This window comes from Aethalodelphis obliquidens, unplaced genomic scaffold (genome assembly GCF_003676395.1).
Source record: "Aethalodelphis obliquidens isolate GAN/ISIS:26980383/991018 unplaced genomic scaffold, ASM367639v1 scaffold1, whole genome shotgun sequence".
NCBI classification, from domain to species: Eukaryota; Metazoa; Chordata; class Mammalia; order Artiodactyla; family Delphinidae; genus Aethalodelphis; species Aethalodelphis obliquidens.
This window is the reverse complement of record NW_020837945.1, coordinates 55,753,292-55,774,820: the sequence shown is the minus strand read 5'-3', so window position 1 is coordinate 55,774,820 and position 21,529 is coordinate 55,753,292. Positions and strand designations below refer to the sequence as shown.

General features: G+C 36.6%; 1 protein-coding gene across 3 annotated transcripts in view; it reads left to right on the top strand.

The window, feature by feature from the left end:
- The window catches only part of MORC1 (MORC family CW-type zinc finger 1), a 350,777-nt gene that overhangs the window by 246,766 nt on the left and 82,482 nt on the right, over nucleotides 1–21,529 (top strand). For all 3 annotated transcript variants that reach the window (XM_027104268.1, XM_027104263.1, XM_027104274.1), the window contains 2 exons: nucleotides 1,801–1,955; nucleotides 20,814–20,942. In XM_027104268.1, coding sequence (XP_026960069.1) covers nucleotides 1,801–1,955; nucleotides 20,814–20,942 — 284 coding nt within the window. The remainder of the gene's footprint in view (nucleotides 1–1,800; nucleotides 1,956–20,813; nucleotides 20,943–21,529) is intronic.

Genomic DNA, 21,529 nt, shown 5'->3' with positions numbered 1-21,529 from the left:
CTGCTTCGATCCCAGAGTAATACATTCTGGTGCTTTCCCAGTGGTGGGTCTGAAACTCCGCAAGCTGCTCTCATGAATTATGTAGAGTCCCGAAGAGAGACCATAGAAAAGCACAGAGTCAGACAGGATAACTGCGAGCAGTAGGATGGCTCAGGGGGACCGTTTTTCATCTTGTTCCCTCACTCTCAAGGAATTAGCGATTCACTCATTTGTTCATTCAACAAGCACTTGTATTGCAGTATCTTGTGCCAGGCACTGTACTAAGCTCTGCAGACAAAATGTTGAAAACCTACTACCTTTTGCTAAGGAACTTATAGTCCAGTGAGATGGACAAATGTATAAATACGTATTTATTATTGTATGGGAACAGCAAGAATGATCTTTTAAAACATAAATTAGTTTATTCTCTTGCTTAAAATCCCAGTGCATGTAGAATAGAACAGGTTTTCATAGTCTGCCAGTGATCTGGCTGCTGCCTGGCTCTGGGACACACCCCACTCATCCCCAGACTCTGCCTGCATTCCCCTCACACCAGCAGGCTCCCTGTTCCTTTGACATCCTAAGCTTGTTCCTGCCTTAGGGCCTTGACATTTGCTATTCCCTCTGCCTTGAACCTTCTGTCCTCAGATCTTCTTACTGCTGGTCCTAGCATGTCACTCAGGCACCAGCTCTGAAGTCTGCTCCACAAGAAGGTCTTCTTAGACTGTCTAATTAAAATCAGCCCCTGCCATCACCCCTCTCTACCTTTTCTCTCTTCGCAGATTACAGCACCTGCTGTATTTTCCTTACACCAACTTATTGCCATCTGAAATGCCCTTATCACCCTTAATGGTCGTCATCCTTTAATAGAAGAGAAACTTCATAAACAGGGACCTTGTCTTTCTTATTCATAACGTATTCCTAGTTCCTCGAATAGGGCCAGGTGCTGAGTGTGAATGAATTGATGAATGAACAAATATATGTTAGAGGCAAGTATCAGGTGCAAAAAGCCTCTTAGGAGGGGCAGTAAATGAAACTGGGGGAATTTAAGTTAGGTTTCCTGGAAGAAATGATGCCCAAATTCAGACTTACAGAATGACTGGCTGAAGGGAGGGCAGGGTGGAAGGGGAAAGTAATGAAAAACATGATGGGCAGCGGCCCCAGATTGGGAAGGTGTGACTTGTGTGCCAGGCTGCGGGCACTGGGGAGCCCCTGAAGAGCTAGACTTCTGGATGCCCTTTCCCTCAACAGGTTATAGCACTAAGCAGAATATCCCAGCTACATACATCATGAGCTGCTAAAAATGTGAAAAAAAAATTGCGTTTATCCATCAGGCTGTTACTTCTCAGATATTACAGCCCATATATTCCCACTGAGCACCTGTGTACCTCTGCAATGATGAGGAGAAATCCAACCCGACAGGTGAAATGAGGATCAAAAAAGTGACTGGCTCATATTGTTAAGAGGACCATGTCAGTTTATTGCTGTAAGGGATTGTTAGGGATGTTTATTGCTAAATGGCCTCCTCTTCCCACCCACCTTGACTCCCCATGTCAGGTTATAGGTTTGGAAAAGGAGTCATATTAATTCAGTAATGATGTATTAAGAGATTTTGTATTATGGGACCAAGCACAACTAGGATAACCGTAGACTTACATTAAAAAGTACAATTGTAAGATAACTTGTTAACTTTGACATGGTTTGGACCAAATGACTGAATTTGTTTTTTAAAAAATTGATTTTGAAAGATGAGGGTATATTAGCCTTTTCTGTTTCCTTAGCTCAATTTCGTATAATTTCTATATGTATTTATTCTTCCAGACTTGATGCAGGTGTGGTTGGAATTGTTGATATACCCTTGGAGTTCATGGAACCATCCCATAATAAGCAGGGATTTCTCAATGTCCAAGAGTATAATCATCTTCTAAAAGTTATGGGACGATACTTGGTCCAGTACTGTAAGGACACTGGAATCAGTGAGTATTCAGTAGTCATAGTAAGAGATACTTAATGGGAGATTAACTTGGTGATGTCTTTAAGCTGGAATGATTGTACTGATTCGGGTAACCAGTAACCCCAAACCCTGAAAGAGAGTGCCTGCGTTAAAAAAACAAACATAAGGGAAATTAGTCTTAAAATCTTCCCCAGAATATTACATGAAAAATAAAGCAGCAGATTAAAAATTCTAAGAGGAGGGCAATCAGAGAGCACTATGAAGTGGCAGCTGATCGTGTAGAGAGGGGGCAGAAGTTTGCTGGAAATAGGCTGAGAAACCCCCAAAGGACACTCTAGGACTCTACTGTGTAGGAGTTGCACAGAATCCCACATGGACGTGAGTAGCACCTGCAGTATTGTTATATCATGCTGTAGAATAATCATTGTTGACCCTGGATAATTGTAGATATATTAAACCATGTTTTGTATATCTAATAAATCTTCAATATGTTAACTCCAGAAAGATTTAGATGAAAAAAATCACTAAAGTACATATGCTTGGAAACGTAAAAAGATAAACTTTAGTTATCTGGAAAATTTGACTTTTTCAGATCACCTCACTCTCCAGAGATACCTGAACAGTGGTGTGCTGTGCATTAATTAAATAAACTTCCTTTAAATTATGCAGACATAGGGCTTCATTTATGGAAAGAAATAGGCTACTGTGCATTTGTTCAGTGAATTGCATGAAGTATGTATAATTCATGCATATCAAAAATTATGTCTCTAACCTTGAGACAACTTAAAATCTTATTATTGTCCCATTTGAAGTTGTAATCTTAGAATATTTTCTTTTCTTTTGTACCCACTCTGCTTGGTTCTGAAATTTTCTCATACCAGTGAAACAGGAAAGAGTGCAGGAACTCAGGGGAAAAAATGTAAAGGGGGAATGACGTTGAGGGCACAGATTTCCTGCCCAGACTGGATTTTCCTGTCACAGTCTAAAGCCTCCTCAGAGTGTGGTCTGTGGACCAGCAGCATCAGCATTACCTGAGAGCTTGTTATAAATGCAGAATCTCAGGTCCCACCCCAGAACTACTGGACTAAAATCTGCATGTTAGCAGAATCTCCAGGGGATGTGTATGCACACTGAAGTTTAAGAAGCACTTCTCTGAAGAGTACATCTTTTGCTTATCATAGGCATACTTTTTCACGTGTTTTTTTTTTTCTCAGAGACATGTTTGAAGTTATACTAAATGTAGGAATGACTACATTATTTGGCTGGCTGTGCTTAAAGCTGTAGAACACATAGGAATATACAGGGTGAGGTGGTATAAATCAATGATCTACTTGCTGGTCTTTAAATGCTAGCATGACATGGTTCAAAAAGAAAACGCTGAGCATTTGAAAATTATGTCACTTCCCCCATCCTCATATTTTCTCTGGAAGCTCCTTTGTGTGGAGTGTGGGTAGCCTCCCAACTTTGTACTCTCAACTCCAGGGTGTGACGTGCCAGCCTTCCCCCCTGTATGTAACTTCCTATTTCTATCTTATCTACCTAACTTTTTCAAAACATTCTCAGTAGATGTAATAAGATTCAAGATTAGTAAGTTATATTTGTATTGTAATTATTAGTGGTTAATAACATGTTGATTTCCTAATTCTGTAATTGTCTATGAATTGATTTAGGGCTAGAGGATACTCTCACAAAAGATGTTCCTCTAGAAGGAAAGCAGAGAGTGGAGAAAGGACAGTGAGCATGTGCATTTGCTCACGTATCTCACAATTTCATCCCCAGACATCATTATCAAACTGAATCAAGTGATCAAGGTCAGGACTGGTAGACTCAGGAACTGTGCTGAGGAGATTGACCTTCAAGGTCTTTGCTTATTAATTCCCACAGGAGTAAGCAAAGTTATGTAATGCTTGACTAATACTCTGAAAGCTAGTATTCCAGGACACGCATTTTAATGAAAAGTATTTGGGTAGATTTTTTGCCTTATAAATAAAAGATGCAGTCTTTGTATTTGCCGCAAGTCTGATCAGTTTCTGTGGAAAATTGGGCCCTTGTAAAAATCGAATCAGCAGAAAGGGGAATGGAGAGGTAATGACTTTTGTGTCATTTGTCAAATCTGCATTTACTTTTGGCACAGTTCATGCTAAGAGTCTCAGAAGTGTTTTTCTTGTCTCTGAGTCTGTCCTCACCTCACTGTCTGCTACTATGTTTTCTGAAACTTTATGCATCCTTACAGTAAAATGGAAATATTAATCAGCAGCTTTTTGGAATAGGGAGAGAAGGAGAAGAAGAAGATAGAGGGAAATATCAAATGAAATTTGAGTTTGAGCAGCAGCGATTACGTAGAAGTGTATTACTAAAATTTTCCGAAATGGATCAGAATATAGCTGACGTGCTAAAATGAAATCTCTGATGTAATAAGCACAGTCTTTCCTAGCAACACTCAAATCATAGGGCTTCAGGTTGGTAAGAAGGTTAAAAATCATTTAATTGAGTCACTACCTCCCACCCCATGCTTTAATTCCCCTCTACCTCACGCACCTCTGCCCTAGGCAAGTGGAAGCCACTTTAAGCCTGAACAAGGGTTTTCCATGAAAGAAAAATCGCTACTTCTTGAGGCAGCCCATGAATCTTTGCACAATTGTGTTAGAAAATACATTTTCATGCTAATGTCAAATCTGTTTCTCATATGTTCTTTTACTCATTCGTCTGTGCCAGGCATGGAGTGTTATAGGACCAACACATCAGATGTGGTCCACCCTTTCTGGGAATTTACAGTCTAGCAGGGCTAACGCAATTTCACAATTAGAAATGGGATTGGTGCCCAACAGAGAAGAAGTGGGAGCCAGTGATCAGGAGCTCACAGTTTAGAGGCCAGAGAAGGCCTCAAGGAGGAGTTAGCAAGGGTAACTTCGTTCTCCCCCTTGGGGCCAGGAAGGATAGGTCTAAAGCCTTTTCAAATGACAGCCCTCTATTTGAAGTTTTCTGTCTCTCTTCAGTCTTATATTATCCTAACATTTCCAAGTTCTGTTGTTATTCTTTATTTGACAAGGCATTAAATATATTCACCATTTTCACATTATTTTTTGTGAAGTCTATTACCTGGAAACAAAAGGTTCAGATGAAAACTTGAATAAAATGGGATCATCATCTCTTTAAGTTGTAATTCTGTTGCTATAGCCTAATATATTCTGAGTAAGCACATTATTGACCCTCAGTATCTTTATTACCAATTAAAGTTCTTAATAAAATGTTTAATGTGTGTTCTTGTTAAGCCATACTTCTTTTATATTTTTCCAGTAAGTGTTTTTGGACCCTAGTGTAGAATCCTACATTTATTCCTATTAAATGTTATCACCTTATTAGGCTCATTTTTTTTCATGTTGTCAGGACCATTTTTGGAATCTAATGGTGACTTTTACCTAATGTGCTATTCTTCCTGATATGTTAGGTTTGGCCAGTATTTTCTCTCTGATTTTATTTAAATCCTGTTGCACTGGATACAGAAATCAAGCACTTGGCCCTCCACCGATGACCTCCAATGAGGTAGAATTGGGACACTGGGTGAGGACAATTAACCATATTAATTTTTCAGTTTGTGTAATTTTGAAAGTAAGGGATAATATTTGTTAGATGAAAAATTCTTTTAAAAATAGATAACTCTCTATGCCTTAGCTTGGGCTGCTATAGCAAGATACCATAGACTGACCAGTTTATGAGCAACGTAAATTTATTTCTCATAGCTTTGGAGGCTGGAAGTCCAAGATCAGGGTGTCAGCACGGTTGGGTTCTGGTGAGAGCCCTTCTTCCAGTTTGCAGGCTGCTGACATCTTGTTGTATCCTCCCATGGTGGAAAAAGAGTGAGTGAGCTCTCTGCCCTATTCTTATAAGGGCACCAATCCCATTCATGATGGCTCCCCCTAGTGACCTCATTACTTCCCAAAGGCCCCACCTCCAAATACCATCACCTTGGGAGTTAGGCATCAACATAGGAATTTAGGAGGGACACAGATGTTCAGCCCGTAACAGTCCGGTAGCTAGATGTAGCTAGCTGCTCACAACAAAATTTTGTTTCTCTTATTATATTCTTAAGTCTCTGAGATCTCAGGAAGGCACTTCAAGAAAAGTGAAACACAACATTCTACTAGGGATACACACGTTGAGTGAGGAGGCCTGTGTAAGTATTGAAAGATGAGGCTTGAGACAAGTTTATTTGAAGGTATAGGTTGAGAAGCAAGTCATTTTTTTAAATTCAGTTTTTGAAGTTACGGATTTTATGTATTTATTCTATTTTTAAAATATTGTATTTTATCTTTTATTTAAAAACATTTTTATTATGGTGGTATGGGCTGAATTGTGCCTCACCTGAATTCATATGTTTTAGTCCTAACTCCCAGAAACCCCCAGAATGTGATTGTGTTTGGAGATAGGACCTTTAAAGGGGTGATTAATTTTAAATGAGGCAGTTAGGCTGGGCCCTATCCAATGTCACTGGTGTCCTTAAACGAAGAGGAAATGTGGACACATGAAGAGACACCAGGGATGGGTGTGCACAGAGAAAAGAATACGTGAGGACACAGTGAGAAGGTGAAGAGAGGCCTCACAGGAAACCAACCTGCCAACACGTTGATCTTGGGCTTTCAGCCTCTAGAGCTGTGAGGAAATAAATCTCTGTTGTTTAAGCCACCCAGTCTGTAGTGTTTTGTTATGGCAGCCTTAGTAAACTAATATATATGGGAAATTGCAAAATTAGACAGATTTAAGGAAAATGAAATCCGTAAACCCTTCATCCAACCTCAACAGTTATCAACTTCTGGGCAAACTGGTTTTATCCATGCTCCCACCTACTCCCCCACAACTGGGTTATGAAGGACATTCCAGACACTTTATAATTATATCCGTGTGTGTGTGTGTGTGTGTGTGTGTGTGTGTGTGTGTGTGTGTGTGTATTTTTTTTTAACATGGAAGAACTTTTTTAATAAATTTATTTATTTATTTTTGGCTGCGTTGGGTCTTTGTTGCTGTGCACGGGCTTTCTCTACTTGCAGCGAGCGGGGGCTACTCTTTGTGGCAGTGTGTGGGCTTCTCATTGCAGTGGCTTTTCTTGTTGCGGAGTACAGGCTCTAGGTGTGCGACACCACAAGCTCTACTTGTGGTGCATGGGCTCAGTAGTTGTGGCTCATGGGCTCAGTAGTTGTGGCTTGCGGGCTCTAGAGTGCAGGCTCAGTAGTTGTGGTGCATGGGCTTAGTTGCTCCGCGGCATGCGGGATCTTCCCGGACCAGGGCTTGAACCCTTGTCCCCTGCATTGGCAGGCGGATTCTTAACCACTGTACCACCAGAGAAGCCCAATACTTAATATCATAAAAATATCCTGCCTATCTTTTATATTTCGAATTATTTTCCATTATAATTCATAGCCCCTCTACCCCATCCTCATATTTCTCTTTACTGCTCACTCTCTCTTTTTTTTTTTTTTGGCAGGGGGAATTTATTTGTAGGAAAAACTGAGTTGGTTGTCTTATAGTTTTCATGGTTTAAATTTTGCTGACTGAATTACTGGGTGTAGTTTAACAGATTCTTCCATTCTGTTTATTTCTCTGTAAATTGGTAGAATCTAGCAGCTTGACCAAATTCAGATGTGTTTTTTTGTTGCTGTTTCATCAAGATGCTTCAGAGGTGGTAGTATGTTCTATCAGGAGCCATAAGTCATTCGATTGTCTCTCTTTTAATGATATTAACAGTTAATGATCAAAGCTCAGATCCCTTAAGACTTCCAAAATCTTATATTCTAATTCTTTCATATTTTCTTTGATTATTAACTCTAATACTTCTGTAAAGAAAAACTTTTTTCATCTACTATTTGGTTACCCATGTTAGTTGGTAATTTACTATTTGAGAGCAGAAACAATAGAACTCTATATGACTAAACAAATTACGTTGGCTGAAAGCTTGATTTGAGAGGAATTAGAGATACAATTAAAATATTTAAAAAATTATAGACATTTGCCTAACTGATTTATATGGCATAAATATGTATTCTGTTTAAAATTGTTACTTTGTGCCAGCTCCCAGCAAACAGCAGGATGGTTCAGGAGTTCAGTGGATAGATTTCTGTTTTTTAAAAATGATCACATTCTTAGATTTTATCCATTTACACTGCTTTCACCTGGTAATTGAAATTATCACCATTGACAGCACTTAACGCTTCCTTTTCTTTCTGACTGCACTTGTATTGTTATCATGATAATGACATTTTTTACATCTACAATGAAGTTTCTTGCTAAAATATCTCAGAGGATCTCACCTATATTGCAAATAAAATATGAAAAAGCCAGCCCTTCTTCTTTTGTCTGGAATTAAATACACTTGGATTCTTACACTTTGATTTTTCTCTGCCATACCAGAAGCAAGACCCCAAAACTCTCTTCATTAGTCTGTATATGTGTACCTTAGAAGAAAGAGTAAGTTGTATCTAATGACTCTGATATTAAGACAGTGCAATCAGAATTAAACACAAGTTGTATTAACAACAGCAAAAAGAGTCTTTACACTTTTGAGACCATTAAGTCAGTTAGGGGGCTTTGTGTATGTCTGAGTAAGGTAAAGAGAGTCCTGGTAGAAAGAAAAATTATGCTAATCCAGGTATTGAGGAGACTTAGGTAGCTAACTAGGCTATTGCCCATGATAACACAGAATGTTTTATGAATATATTTCTGTTATTATGTCTAATTTTGATTTCCACATTTTAGAAAGAATAAGAAAAAATGAGTATATCTAAAGAAAGCTATGAACATGACGAAATAAAAGTATAACCTAAAAAGGGAAAGTAAAATTGTTCCTTTATAAGGAAAGAACCAGTAGAAACCTAACTCTCCTGAGGTTTGGTTTTGAAAGTTTGTCACCCTGAGACCTCCATCCATCTTCCTTCTAATCTCCAGTGTGCAGAACGATGTGGTTCTGAACTGGTAGGCAGGAAGCCCTAGGGGACCTTAGAGGGTGGCTTGGAGTCCTTGAATCCCTGGCTACCAGGATTGTCTAAGATGGCATTATGTCTTGTACATGTACATGCTACAGTTTTTCAAATACGTATAGATGTAGTTGTGGGTAGTAAGATGTAAAATCACACAAAAGTATGATTAAATTCATGATTTATTTATTTATTTTTGTCATCATGTATTTTCTCAAGTCGGGAGCAGGGGGTGGTTCTGAAATCATTTTTGCAGCTTAAGGAGATCCTCGTGGGAAGCAGCTGATATGGAACAAGCGAAAATGATGCGGCATTGTCAGGTGAAGTAATGACCTTACTATGAAGTTGGACCAACTCCGCAGATTCCTGGAGTCTGTGGAGTCTGCTGTGTTCACGGTAGAGTGGAGAAGGTAAGGTATTCTGACTGCAGCTGCCACCTACTTCTGCCATTGACTGTACTGTACCACGAGACTGACCCAACCCCACTCCGCCACATCCACGAGCCAAGAGAAAGAATGGCACTGGAAGCACCTTCAGCACCACTGAAGACATCTTGCCTTGTTTCATCTCGGCTCAATTTTTTTGGTTTTTTATTTTTATTTTTTTTGCGGTACGCGGGCCTCTCACTGTTGTGGCCTCTCCCGTTGCGGAGCACAGGCTCCGGACGCGCAGGCTCAGTGGCCATGGCTCACGGGCCCAGCCGCTCGGCAGCATGTGGGATCCTCCTGGACCGGGGCACGAACCTGTGTCCCCTGCATCGGCAGGCGGACTCTCAACCACTGCGCCACCAGGGAAGCCACCATCTCGCCTCAATTTAAATAGAGTTCTTTGGGAAGTGATCATATAGGCCTTCTCTCATCTCAAATGCACCACACATTCTCTAGCCATCATGGCAGTTCTTCTTGATAAGTGGCCGCTGGCCTCAAGAGTGTACAGGCTTCACTACCAGCTGATGGGAGTTGGCGTATCAGTTGAAACCAGTTTGCTATCCCTAACCCGGAGATGCCATAAATGATCACACCATGAATCAGCTTAGCAAGAGTCTCATGTTTAGCTTAGCTAAGGTAATGACAAATAGGACAATATTCAACAGAGGAGGAGGTATGATCAACAGTCCTCTGAGAATGGATGTGTAATTTCTATTTGAGATCTTTGAAAATAGAATATAATCATCTATTTAGACGCAGAGCTACCTGAAGGCAGGGACCTCATTTAAATACCTTCTCCATCTTAAGATTTTCCTGGTGCTTTGATTTCATAAACTGTTTTAGGTTTCCTTATTTTGATTGAAAACATCAAAGCTTTGCTTTGGTAGTTTATTACTGAATTTTATTACTTCTCCACTTGGCTAACTGATTCCCTGAATGTCATTATACATTCTATGAATAGATACGAAACTGACATCTAGGAGGCTGTTACGTTTCTCCTCTTTTTAAGAGGCAAAATCTATGTGAACTGCTCTTTTAGTTACTGGTTTTTGACAGTTTTTTTAGTAAGTTATTGCACTAGTTCCCACTATTTTTCCCTGGTTTTAAGAGGCTTCTGAAAAATTAATCAAATTAATTTAATGTTAGGAATCTTCTGAATACAGTACTCCATACATAGCAATAAATTAAATTTTCACAGCTTTTCTCAGATACTTATTCTAGAAATCAGGACTTTAATTGTGTGCATTGATCCCTGATTATTCCATTAATTTAACAAGCTTGTTGATTATTCAAACAAAAGTCTCAAGGTATGTATTCTGTAATTTTGAATATTATAACTATTTCCTGTTTATAAATGTAAACTAAATTTTAAAATCAGAATACCTTGAGGTTGTTAAAATAATATAATTATGAAATTAATAAATTTTGGGTTACCTACATAACATTCTCCATTGGGTGGAAATATATAAGGTGTATTTTTAAAAGTCAAGTACTTTTTCATATTTTGAAATTTCACTTTTTTGCTCTTAATTGACTTCTTGATGAAAGGGCAATTTAAAAACCTTCATTAATACACATTAACAAAAAATAGTTTATTAAAACCATATATTAAAAATATCCATAATTGTATACCACTTCATATGTTAAGGCCAACCTAGTTTAATAAATTTTATTATTAATTTTACTATTTCTTGCTAGACTAGGATAGACAAGAATTATTTTCCAGGTTTATTGGGCTATAATTGACAAAAAAAATCATGTATGTTTATAAAGTGAACAACATGACGATTCATGAACTATTTGTGAAATATTTACCACCGTCAAGTTAATTAAAACATCTGTCACGTCACACAGTTACCTTGTTGCATGTGTGGGGGTAAGAATGCTTCAGATCTACTCTCTTAGCAAATTTCACGTATGCAATATGGTATTATTAACTATAGTCACCATGCTGTACATTAGATCCTCAGAACTTACTGAGTTTATAACTGAAAGCTTGTACCCTTTGACCAACCTCTCCCCATTACCTCTGGCCCACAGTTGCCAGCAACCACCATTCTACTTTTTGTTTTTATGAGTTCAACTTTATTATTATTATTTTTAGATTCCACATATAAGTCATATCATATATTGTTGTCTGGCTTATTTCATTTAGTAGTAATGACGTCCACATTCATTCTTATAGCAAATGGCAGGATCTTCAACATTTTTGGCTAAATAATATTCTCTCTCTAGCGCGCATGTGCACAGACACACACACCATTTTCTTCAACCATTCAACCATCGTTGGACACTTAGGTGGTTTCCATATTTCCATATCTTGCCTGTAGTGACTAATGTTGCAATGAACATGGGAGTGCAAATATCTTCTCAAGACACCGATTCCATTTTCTTCAGATATATACCCAGCAGTGGGTTTCTGGATCATATAATAGTTATATTTTTAATTTTTGAGGAAACTCCATACTGTTTTCCATAATGCTCATACCAATTTACATTCCCACCAACAGTGCACAAGGCTTCCCTTTTCTCCACATCCCCAACATTTGTTTTATCTTCTCTTTTTGATAATAGCCATCCTAACAGGTATGAAGTGATATCTTATTGTGGTTTTGATTTGCACTTCCCTGATTATTCGTGATGTTGAGTACCTTTTCATGTACCTGTTGGCCATTTGTATGTCTTTTTTGGAAAACTGTCTATTCAGGTCTTTTGCCCATTTTTCAGTAAGAGTTTTTTTGTTGTTATTGAATTGTGTGAGTTCTTTGTACATTTTAGGTATTAACCCCTTATCATATAAATTTCTTGCAGATATTTTCTCCCCTTCTGTATGTTACCTTTTCATTTTTTTGATTGTTTCATTTGCTATATAGAGACTGCAATTTGATATAGTCCCACTTTTTTTTTTTTTTTTTGCTTGTGCTTTTAGTGTCATATCAAAAAAAAATCATCACCCAGACCAATGTCAAGGAGAGCTTTTTGCGTGTTTTCTTCTAGGAACTTTATGGTTTCAGGTCTTACAATTAAGTCTTTAATTCATTTTGGGTTAATATTTATGAGTGGTATAAAATAGTTTCATTCTTTTGTGAGTATATCCAGTTTTCCCACCATTTATTGAAAAGAATGTTCTTTATGTATGTTCTTGGCACCCTTGTCAAAGATTAGTTGGCTATATATGTGTAGGTTTATTTCTAGGCTTTCTATTCTATTCCACTGGTCAATGTGTCTGTTTTTATGCCAGTCCCATACTGTTTTGATTACTATAGCTTTGTTATAACTTGAAATTAGGAAGTGTGGTGTCTCCAACTTTGTTCTTCTTTCTCAAGATAGCTTTGACTATTCAAGGTCTTTTGTGGTTCCACACAAGTTTCAGTATTGTTTTTTGTACTTCTATGAAGAATGCCATAGTAATTTTCATAGGGGTTGCATTGAATCTATAGATTGCTTTGAGTAGTATGGACATATTCTTTCAATCAAATATTCTCTCAATCAAAGAACACAGGATATGTTTCCATTTATTTATGTCTTCAGTGTTTTTCGTCAGTCAATAGATTTCAGTGTATAGGTCTTTCATCTCCGTGGTTAAATTTAACCCTAAGTATTTTATTGTTTTTGATACTATTGTAAATGAAATTGCTTTCTTAATTTCTCTGTCAGATAGTTCATTGTTAGTGACAGAGATGCAACTGATTTTTGTATGTTGATTTTGTATCTTGCAACTTTACTGAATTCCTTGTTTAGTTTTTTTGGTGGAGTCTTTAGGTTTTGCATATATACTATTATGTCATCTGCAAACAGAGAAAATTTTAATTTCTTCCTTTCTGATTTGGTTGCCTTTTATTTCTTTTTTCATGACTAATTGCTCTGGTTAGGACTTCCAGTACTATGTTGAATAGAAGTGGCAAAATTGGATATCCTTGTCTTATTCCTGATCTTGAAGAAAAACTTTAACTTTTCACTGTTGAGTATGATGTTGGCTGTGGGCTTGTTGTCTATGGCCTTCATTATGTTGAGGTACATAGTTTCTATAATTCATTTGTTGAGAGTTTTTATCATAAAGTGGTGTTGAATTTTGTCAAATGCTCTTTCTGTACCTATTGAGATGATCATATGATTTTTAGTCTTCATTCCATTAATGTAGTGTGTCATATTTATTGATTTATGTATGTTGAACTGTTTTTGCATCCAGGGATAAATACCGCATGATCCTTTTATTGTTCTGTTGAATTTGGTTTGCTTTGTTTCGTTGAGGATTTTTGCATCTATGTTCACCAGTGATATTAGCCTATACTTTTCTTTCCTTATAATGTCCTTACCAGGTTTTGGAATCAGGGTGATACAGACCTCATAAAATGAGTTTGGAAGGGTGTCCTCCTCTTCAGTTCTTTGGAAGAGATAGAGAAGGATATGTATTCATTTCTTTAATGTTTGATAAAATTCACCACTGAAGCCATCTGGTCCTGGGCTTCTTATTTGTTGGGAGATTTTTTAAAAAATGTTTTATTGACATATAGTTGATTTACAATGTTGTGTTAGTTTCAGGTGTACAGCAAAGTGAATCAGTTATACATATACATATATCCACTTTTTTTTTTTTGATTCTTTTCCCATATAGGCCATTACAGAGTATCGAGTAGAGTTCCCTGTGCTATACAGCAGGTTCTTATTAGTTACCTATTTTATATATGGTAGTGTGTATATGTCAATCCCAGTCTCCCAATTTATCCCTCCTGCCCTTTATCCCCTGGTAACTATAAGTTGGTTTTCTACATCTGTGATTCTACTTCTGTTTTGTAAATAAGTTCATTTGTACCCTTTTTATTAGATTCCACATATAAGTGATATCATATGATGTTTGTCTTTCTGTGTCTGACTTACTTCACTCAGTATGACAATCTCTAGGTCCATCCATGTTACTGTAAATGGCACTATTTCATTCTTTTTTATGGCAAGTAATATTCCGTTGTATGTATGTACCACATCTTCTTTATCCATTCCTCTGTTGATGGACATTTAGGTTGCTTAGATGTCCTGGCTATTGTAAATAGTGCTGCAATGAACATTGGGGTGCATGTATCTTTTCAAATTATGGGTTTCTTTGGGTATATGCCCAGGAGTGGAATTGCTAGGTCATATGGTGGTTCTATTTTTAGTTTTTTAAGGAACCTCCATAGTGTTGTCCATAGTGGCTACACCAATTTACATTCCCATCAACAGTGTAGGAGGGTTCCCTTTTCTCCACACCCTCTCCAGCATTTACTGTTCGTAGATTTTTTGGTGATGGCCATTCTGACCGGTGTGAGGTGATACCTCATTGTAGTTTTGGTTTGCATTTCTCTAATAATTAGTGATGTTGAGCATCTTTTCATGTGCTATTTGGCCATCTGTATGTCTTCTTTGGAGAAATGTCTATTTAGATCTTATGCCCATTTTTTGTACGGAAACACAAAAGACCCCAAATAACCAAAGCAATCTTGAGAAAGAAAAATGGAGCTGAGGAATCAGACTTCCTGACTTCAGACTGTACTACAAAGCTACAGTCATCAAAACAGTATGGTACTGGCACAGAAACAGAAATATAGATCAATGGAACAGGATAGAAAGCCCAAACATAAACCCACACACCTATGGTCACCTAATCTATGACAAAGGTGGCAAGAATATATAATGGAGAAAAAGACAGTCTCTTCAATAAGTGATGCTGGGAAAACTGGACAGCTACATGTAAAAGAATGAAATTAGAACACTCCTTAACACCATACACAAAAATAAACTCAAAATGGATTAAAGACCTAAATGTAAGGCCAGGCCCTATAAAACTCTTAGAGGAAAACTTTGGCATAACACTCTTTGAAATAGCAGCAAGATCTTTTTTCATTCACCAACTAGAGTAATGGAAATAAAAACAAAAATAAACAAATGAGATCTAATTAAACTTAAAAGCTTTTGCACAGAAAAGGAAACCATAAAGAAAACAAAAAGACAACCCTCAGAATGGGAGAAAATATTTGCAAATGAAGCAACCAACAAGGGATTAATCTCCAAAATATACAAACAGCTCATCCAGTTCAATATCAAAAAAAAAAAAAAACCCAATCAAAAAATGCTGGGAGATTTTTGATTACTGATTCAATCTTTTTACTCACTCTTGGTCTGTTCATATTTTCTATTTCTTCATGATTCAGTCTTGGTAGTCTGTATGTTTCTAGGAATTTACCCATTTCTTCTTGGTTATATAATTTGTTGGCATATAATTGTTCATAGCAGTCTCTTAAGATCCTTTGTATTGATAGTTCTGTTGTATCAGCTGTAATGTCCCCTCTTTCATTTCTGACTTTATTTATTTGAGTCTTCACTGTTTTTCTTAGCTAGTCTTATTAAAAGTTTAACATTTTTGTTTATCTTTTCAAAAAGCAGCTCTTAGTTTCATTGATCTTTTCTATTGTTTTCTGTTCTCTATTTCATTTATTTCTGTTCTGATCTTTGCTCTTTTTTTCCTTCTGCTAACTTGGGCTTAGTTCTTTTTCTACCTCCTTGAGGTATAAAATTAGGTTATTTGAGATCTTTCTTGTTTCTTAATGTAGGTGTTTATCGCTATGCATGGGTTTATTTCTGGGCTTTCTGTTCTATTGCATTGATCTCTATTTCTGTTTTTGTGCCACTGCCATACTGTTTTGATGACTGTAGCTTTGTAGTATAGTCTGAAATCAGGCAACCTGATTCCTCCAGCTCTGTTCTTCTTTCTCAAGATTACTTTGGCTCTTCAGGGTCTTTTGTATTTCTATACAAAATTTTAAATTATTTGTTTAGTTCTATGAAAAACCCCATTGGTAATTTGATAGGGACTGTATGGAATCTTTAGGTTGCCTTGGGTAGTATGGTCATTTTAACAATATTGATTCTTCCAATCCAAGAACATGGTATATCTTTCCATTTGTTGGTGTCATCTTCAGTTTCTTTCATCAGTGTCTTATAGTTTTCAGAGTATAAGTCTTTTGCCTCCTTAGGTAGATTTATTCCTAGATATTTTATTCTTTTTGATGTGATGGTAAATGGGTTGTTTCCTTTGCCCTTTTGATTTCCTCTTTGACTCCTTGGTTGTTCAGTAGTCCATTATTTAATTTCCACCTATTTGTGAATTTTCCAGCTTTCTTCCTCTTGTTGATTTCTAGGTTCATTATGGTCAGAAAAGATACTTGATATGATTCAATCTTTGTAAATTTGTTAAGATTTATTTTGTGACCTAACATATGATCTATCCTGGAGAATATTCCGTATGTATTTGAGAAGAATGTTTATTTTGTTGCTATTGGATGAAATATTGTGTGTATGTCTGTTAGGTCCATTTTATCTAATGTATAGTTCAAGTCCATTTTTTCTTATAATTTTATCTCTGGATGACCTATCCATTGTTAAAAGAAGGGTAATGCAGACTCCTACTATTATTGCATTGTGGTCTATTTCTCCCTTTAGATCTGTTAATATTTGCTTAATATATTTAGGTGCTCTGATGTTGGGTGTATGTATTTACAATTGTTAATAGCCTCTTGATGAATCAGCTTCTTTATCGTTAAATAATAACCTTCTTTTTCTCTTCCTATAGTTTTTGACTTAAAGTATGTTTTGTCTGATATAAGTATAGCTACCCATGCTCTCTTTTGGTTTCCATTTGCATGGTATCTTTTTTCCATCACTTCAATTTGAGCCTATGTGTGGCCTTAAAACTGATGTGAGTCTTTTATAGACATCATATAGTTGGGTCTTGGTTTTTATCTATTCAGTCACTTTACATCTTTTGATTGGAGAATTTAATCCACTTATATTTGAAGTAATTATTGATAGATAAGGATTTACTATTGCCATCTTATTAATTGTTTTCTGGCTATTCTGTAGTTCCTTTGTTTCTTTCTTCCTCTCTTGGTCTCTTCCTTTGTGATATGATAATTTTCTGTAGTATTATACTTTGAATCCTTTCTCTTTATCTTTTGTACATCTGCTATAGGTTTTTGCTTTGTGGTTATGAGGCATACATAAAAATGTTATAGTTATAACAGTCAATTTTAAGTTTACAACAACTTAACTTCTATCACATATAAAACTCAACTGTTTTACTCCCTCCCCCCACAAGCATTTTATGTTCTTTATTTCACAATTTACATATTTTAATATTGTGTATTCATTAATAAATATTGTAGCTATGGTTTTAATACTTTGTCTTTTAACCTTTATACTAGAGTTAAGTGATTTATATACCATCATTATAGAATTAGAGTATTCTGAATTTGACTATATACTTACCCTTACCAGTGAGTTTTATATTTTCACATTTTTAAGTTACTAATTAGTTTCCTTTCATTTCAGCTTGAAGAACTTCCTTTAGCATTTCTTGTAAGGCAGGTCTAGTAATGAACTCCCTCAGCTTTTGTTTGTTTGGGAAATTCTTTATTTCTCCCTCATTTCTGAAGGATAGCTTCAATACAGGTAATGTATTCATGGTTGGCAGGTTATTTTTTTCTTTCAGCACTTTGATTATATTATCCCACTCTTGCCTGATCTATAAGGTTTCTGCTGAAAAATCCACTGATAGACTTTTGGGGGTTCCCTTGTATGGGAGGAATTTTTTTCTCAGGTTAGTTGTATAAATCTCTAGAGACTGAGTAACACATGAAAGAAAACAGACACTGGTGTGGTATGTTTCCTCCTACTGCCGTTTCTCTGGTCTGGCCAACTTACTTATCCACTTGCTGAAGCATCTACCTAGTCTTCAGGGTCCACTCCATGGAAATTTGTTTTAATAACATATTATAAATTATGCATATTGGAGTAGCTGCTATCTGAAGGAAAAAAAAAGTTCCATTGGCAGTTAGGAAAAGCAATTTCTGATTCCCAGATTGAATATCTCTGGTTATTTCCTTTGTCCTGATATCTACTTTGAATAGTATAATATCTTCTATCAGTCCTGGTCATTAGATGTTGGGCTACTGAGTGTTCTCATTTATATCTTTGATAGCCAGTAATTCTTTAGTATTATTTAGTCTTATAAGTAAACATTAAGCTCTGAGTGTCAGCTACTGAAAGCAAGATCCTAAACATAGCCATTGTCTTCAAGGATTTCACTTTCTAGAGGGAAAATAGACATAAAGTGAACTGAAATGTAATGTGTAAGCATTGTAAGAGTGGTGTGACCACAGAGCAGGTATCACCCCACCCTTGAGAGGCATGTGTCTGTGTTTCTAACATGCTAGTAGTTTTATCGCTCTTAAAATGTTTATTTTGGGATTCACAGTTGATGTTCATTTTATAAGTTTGCTGGGTTGTGTTAACTGTGATTAGTTAATATTTTCAGGGAGAGATGCTATTTCACTTCCATTTTATCCAAACAAAACATTAATGAGCTATTTTATCAAGAATGGCAGCAAGATTTTTTGAGGGCTTATTAGGTGCAGGTTGCTGAGCTCTGAGTTGAGGGCATGCATAGTGATAAAGCACAGTTCCTTGTTTGCAAAGGTGAGGTCTTCTTGGGGAAGTAACATTTAGAGAGAGAACAAATACAGAACAGCAGTAACTTAAATTTCTGCACAGCACTACTGTTTTTAATGCACCGTCATATTTATTCTTAGTGATAACCATGTAAGGCAAGTTATTGTTAACACTCACTTTATGGATAAGAAAATTTACTGGCTTTCCCGCAATTACACAATAAATCTGTGGGAGACAGCACTCAAAGTCACCTGACTTTAATCTACAGCACTTCCTGCCTTGACATAATAAGAACTGAGTAGTTCATGTGGAAATCAGAGAACAAGGTCTCACGAGCCCTCTCCAGACACTAAAGAGTGTTTCAGGATCTGGTGTGCAGTGAAAAAGTGGAGTCTGGGCTGGGCCAATACCAAATGCTGAGCCAAGAGCAGAAAACCAAAAGTCTGAGTTGAGAAAAGCCCAAGAAGCAGAATCCAAAGGGAAATCTGAGGCAAGAGCTGGTAGGGATTTTGTGAAGAAACAAGGTAGGAGACCAGGGAATTTGTGAGGGTAGCTGTCAGCCCAGCTGAATTGCAAAACCCCTTTTGAACACTGAGTTCCTTCCCTGCTGGTCTTAAAGGCACATAGCATTCTGAACCTAAATTTTAAAAGGTATAGGAAGGTGTAAAGACGTTTATTGATATTTTGCCTGGATTACACAGTCAGTTGTTAAGGTTGATGTAAGGCTGGCCCTATTTCGTATATTTTATTTCCAAGGTATATATTTTAGAATATTACTCTTTGAACTTTGTACATTGATGAAATGTTCTGTATCTGCCACATGTCAATGCTCAGTAGCCACATGTGGCCAGTTGGTTACCATATTGGACAGAACGGTAAATGTGGGTGCTTTTTTCAAAACAGTATTTTTAATACATGCACATGTAAAAATACTCAAAATGTTCAGAAAGTAAAAAAAGAAAAGTGAAAGTACCTTCCCCTGCCTTCCTCTCTACCTCTGTCCTTTCTCCAATGGTATCCACTATTAAAACTTTCTTTTGTGTCCTTTTAGGAAAAGAAAAGTGTGCCCTTCAAAATTTTATACGTATAAGCTCTGTTTTTACATTACAAAAGCTGATTATACTAGGTTTGCTGTTTTACATCTTTTAAAAAAATTATTATTAAAACTCTGTCTTGGAGATCTTGATGCAATAATATATTTAGCTCTAACTCCGTGTTTTAAAGTTTATCTAATGTTCCCTTGTTTGAAAATGGGATTTATCAGTTCCCTATTCTGGACTTTTACCTTGTTTCCAGGGTTTTTTTTTTTTGTTTTTTTGTTTTCTATTCAAACAGTGCTATGATATATACGGCCATTGTGTTGTATGTTTGTAGGGAAGATTCCTAGCAGTGCAATTGCTGGATCAACAGATAAGAATACAGCCTCTTAAGGAGGACTCCTGAATGGGCCTCCATGACAAGTACTGTTCTAAGCAAGGAGGAAGTTTAGAATCTAGGGCAAGGGTAGGGCATAAACAATAGAGACTGGAAGAGAAGGGAACCAGAGATAAAATAGAAACTCTGACTGTGAGACAAGATGATAAATATGTGTATCAATAGTCTTAAGGGTGGCTTTTAAGTTTAATCAGTGCAGTCTCTCCTAGGAGTATTTAAGAAAAAAGTTTTAAGTGTCAATGTATTTTATTGCAACAATAAAAGTGCGTATTATTTTTATAACTGCAATTGTGTTCAGTTTTATTATAAAGATGTTGCATATTTATTACATATAGTTTGGAAAAATGTAAGAAAGTGTAAAGCAGAAGACAAATTTCACCCATACCCAGAGGAAACCAGTGTCAAATATTTTAATCACTTATTTTTGTATATGTATTAGTTTTTACATGTTCGAGATCGTATTGTGTATACATGTGTTTATATCCAAATTTCCCTTTGCTTATCATCTTTATCTTACTGATTTTATTTTCTTTCATTATTCTTTGCCTGCTTTTTTCTTTCTTTTTTTTTTAGGTAATAGAAATCTAACATTGTTTTGGAATGAACTTGGATACCTGAATAATAAGGACATGGAGAAATCTTCAGATTCTATTCAATATCAAAGAAGACAGGCCATGGCCATCCCATTCATTATTCAGTGCGGTGAGTGTTAAATTTCATTCCAATTAGCAAACTTTTAGTGAGAGCCTAATATGCAAGTTGTTCTGTTAAAAAATAGGGCATGAGGAAGACAAAGGTGGGTAAGACAGGGTTTTCGCTTCCAAGGAGATTGGGGTCTAGGAGAAAGGTTAAGATGAGTATGAAAATAATTGTAATAGAGGTGAAAATAGTGTAAATGATGTAAAAGAGGCCCAAAGTTGTTTGAGGGTTCAAAGAAAGGGGAGAGGAGGAGATTAAAGCAAGGCTTCATGACAGAGGTAGCTTTGCCATAGTGTTTAAAGTAGACTTTTGAAGGGCAGAGACGTAGCTGGAAATCTGTGTTAATATCAGGTGTATACTTCAGCTAATATTTTTGTGGTGGATAATAGAAACAGTCATTTTTCTATTTTTAATACTTAACACTGTTAAATAAGAGTAGGTACTTAGTAATTGACTACTGACTGAATGAATGATGAATAAATAACAAAAGACAAAACTGTTAGGTTGAGTAAACATGTTAAATAGCCTTGAATGCCAGGATAAGGAGTTTTTACTTTAATAAGCAATGGAGAGGCACCAGAAGTTTTTCA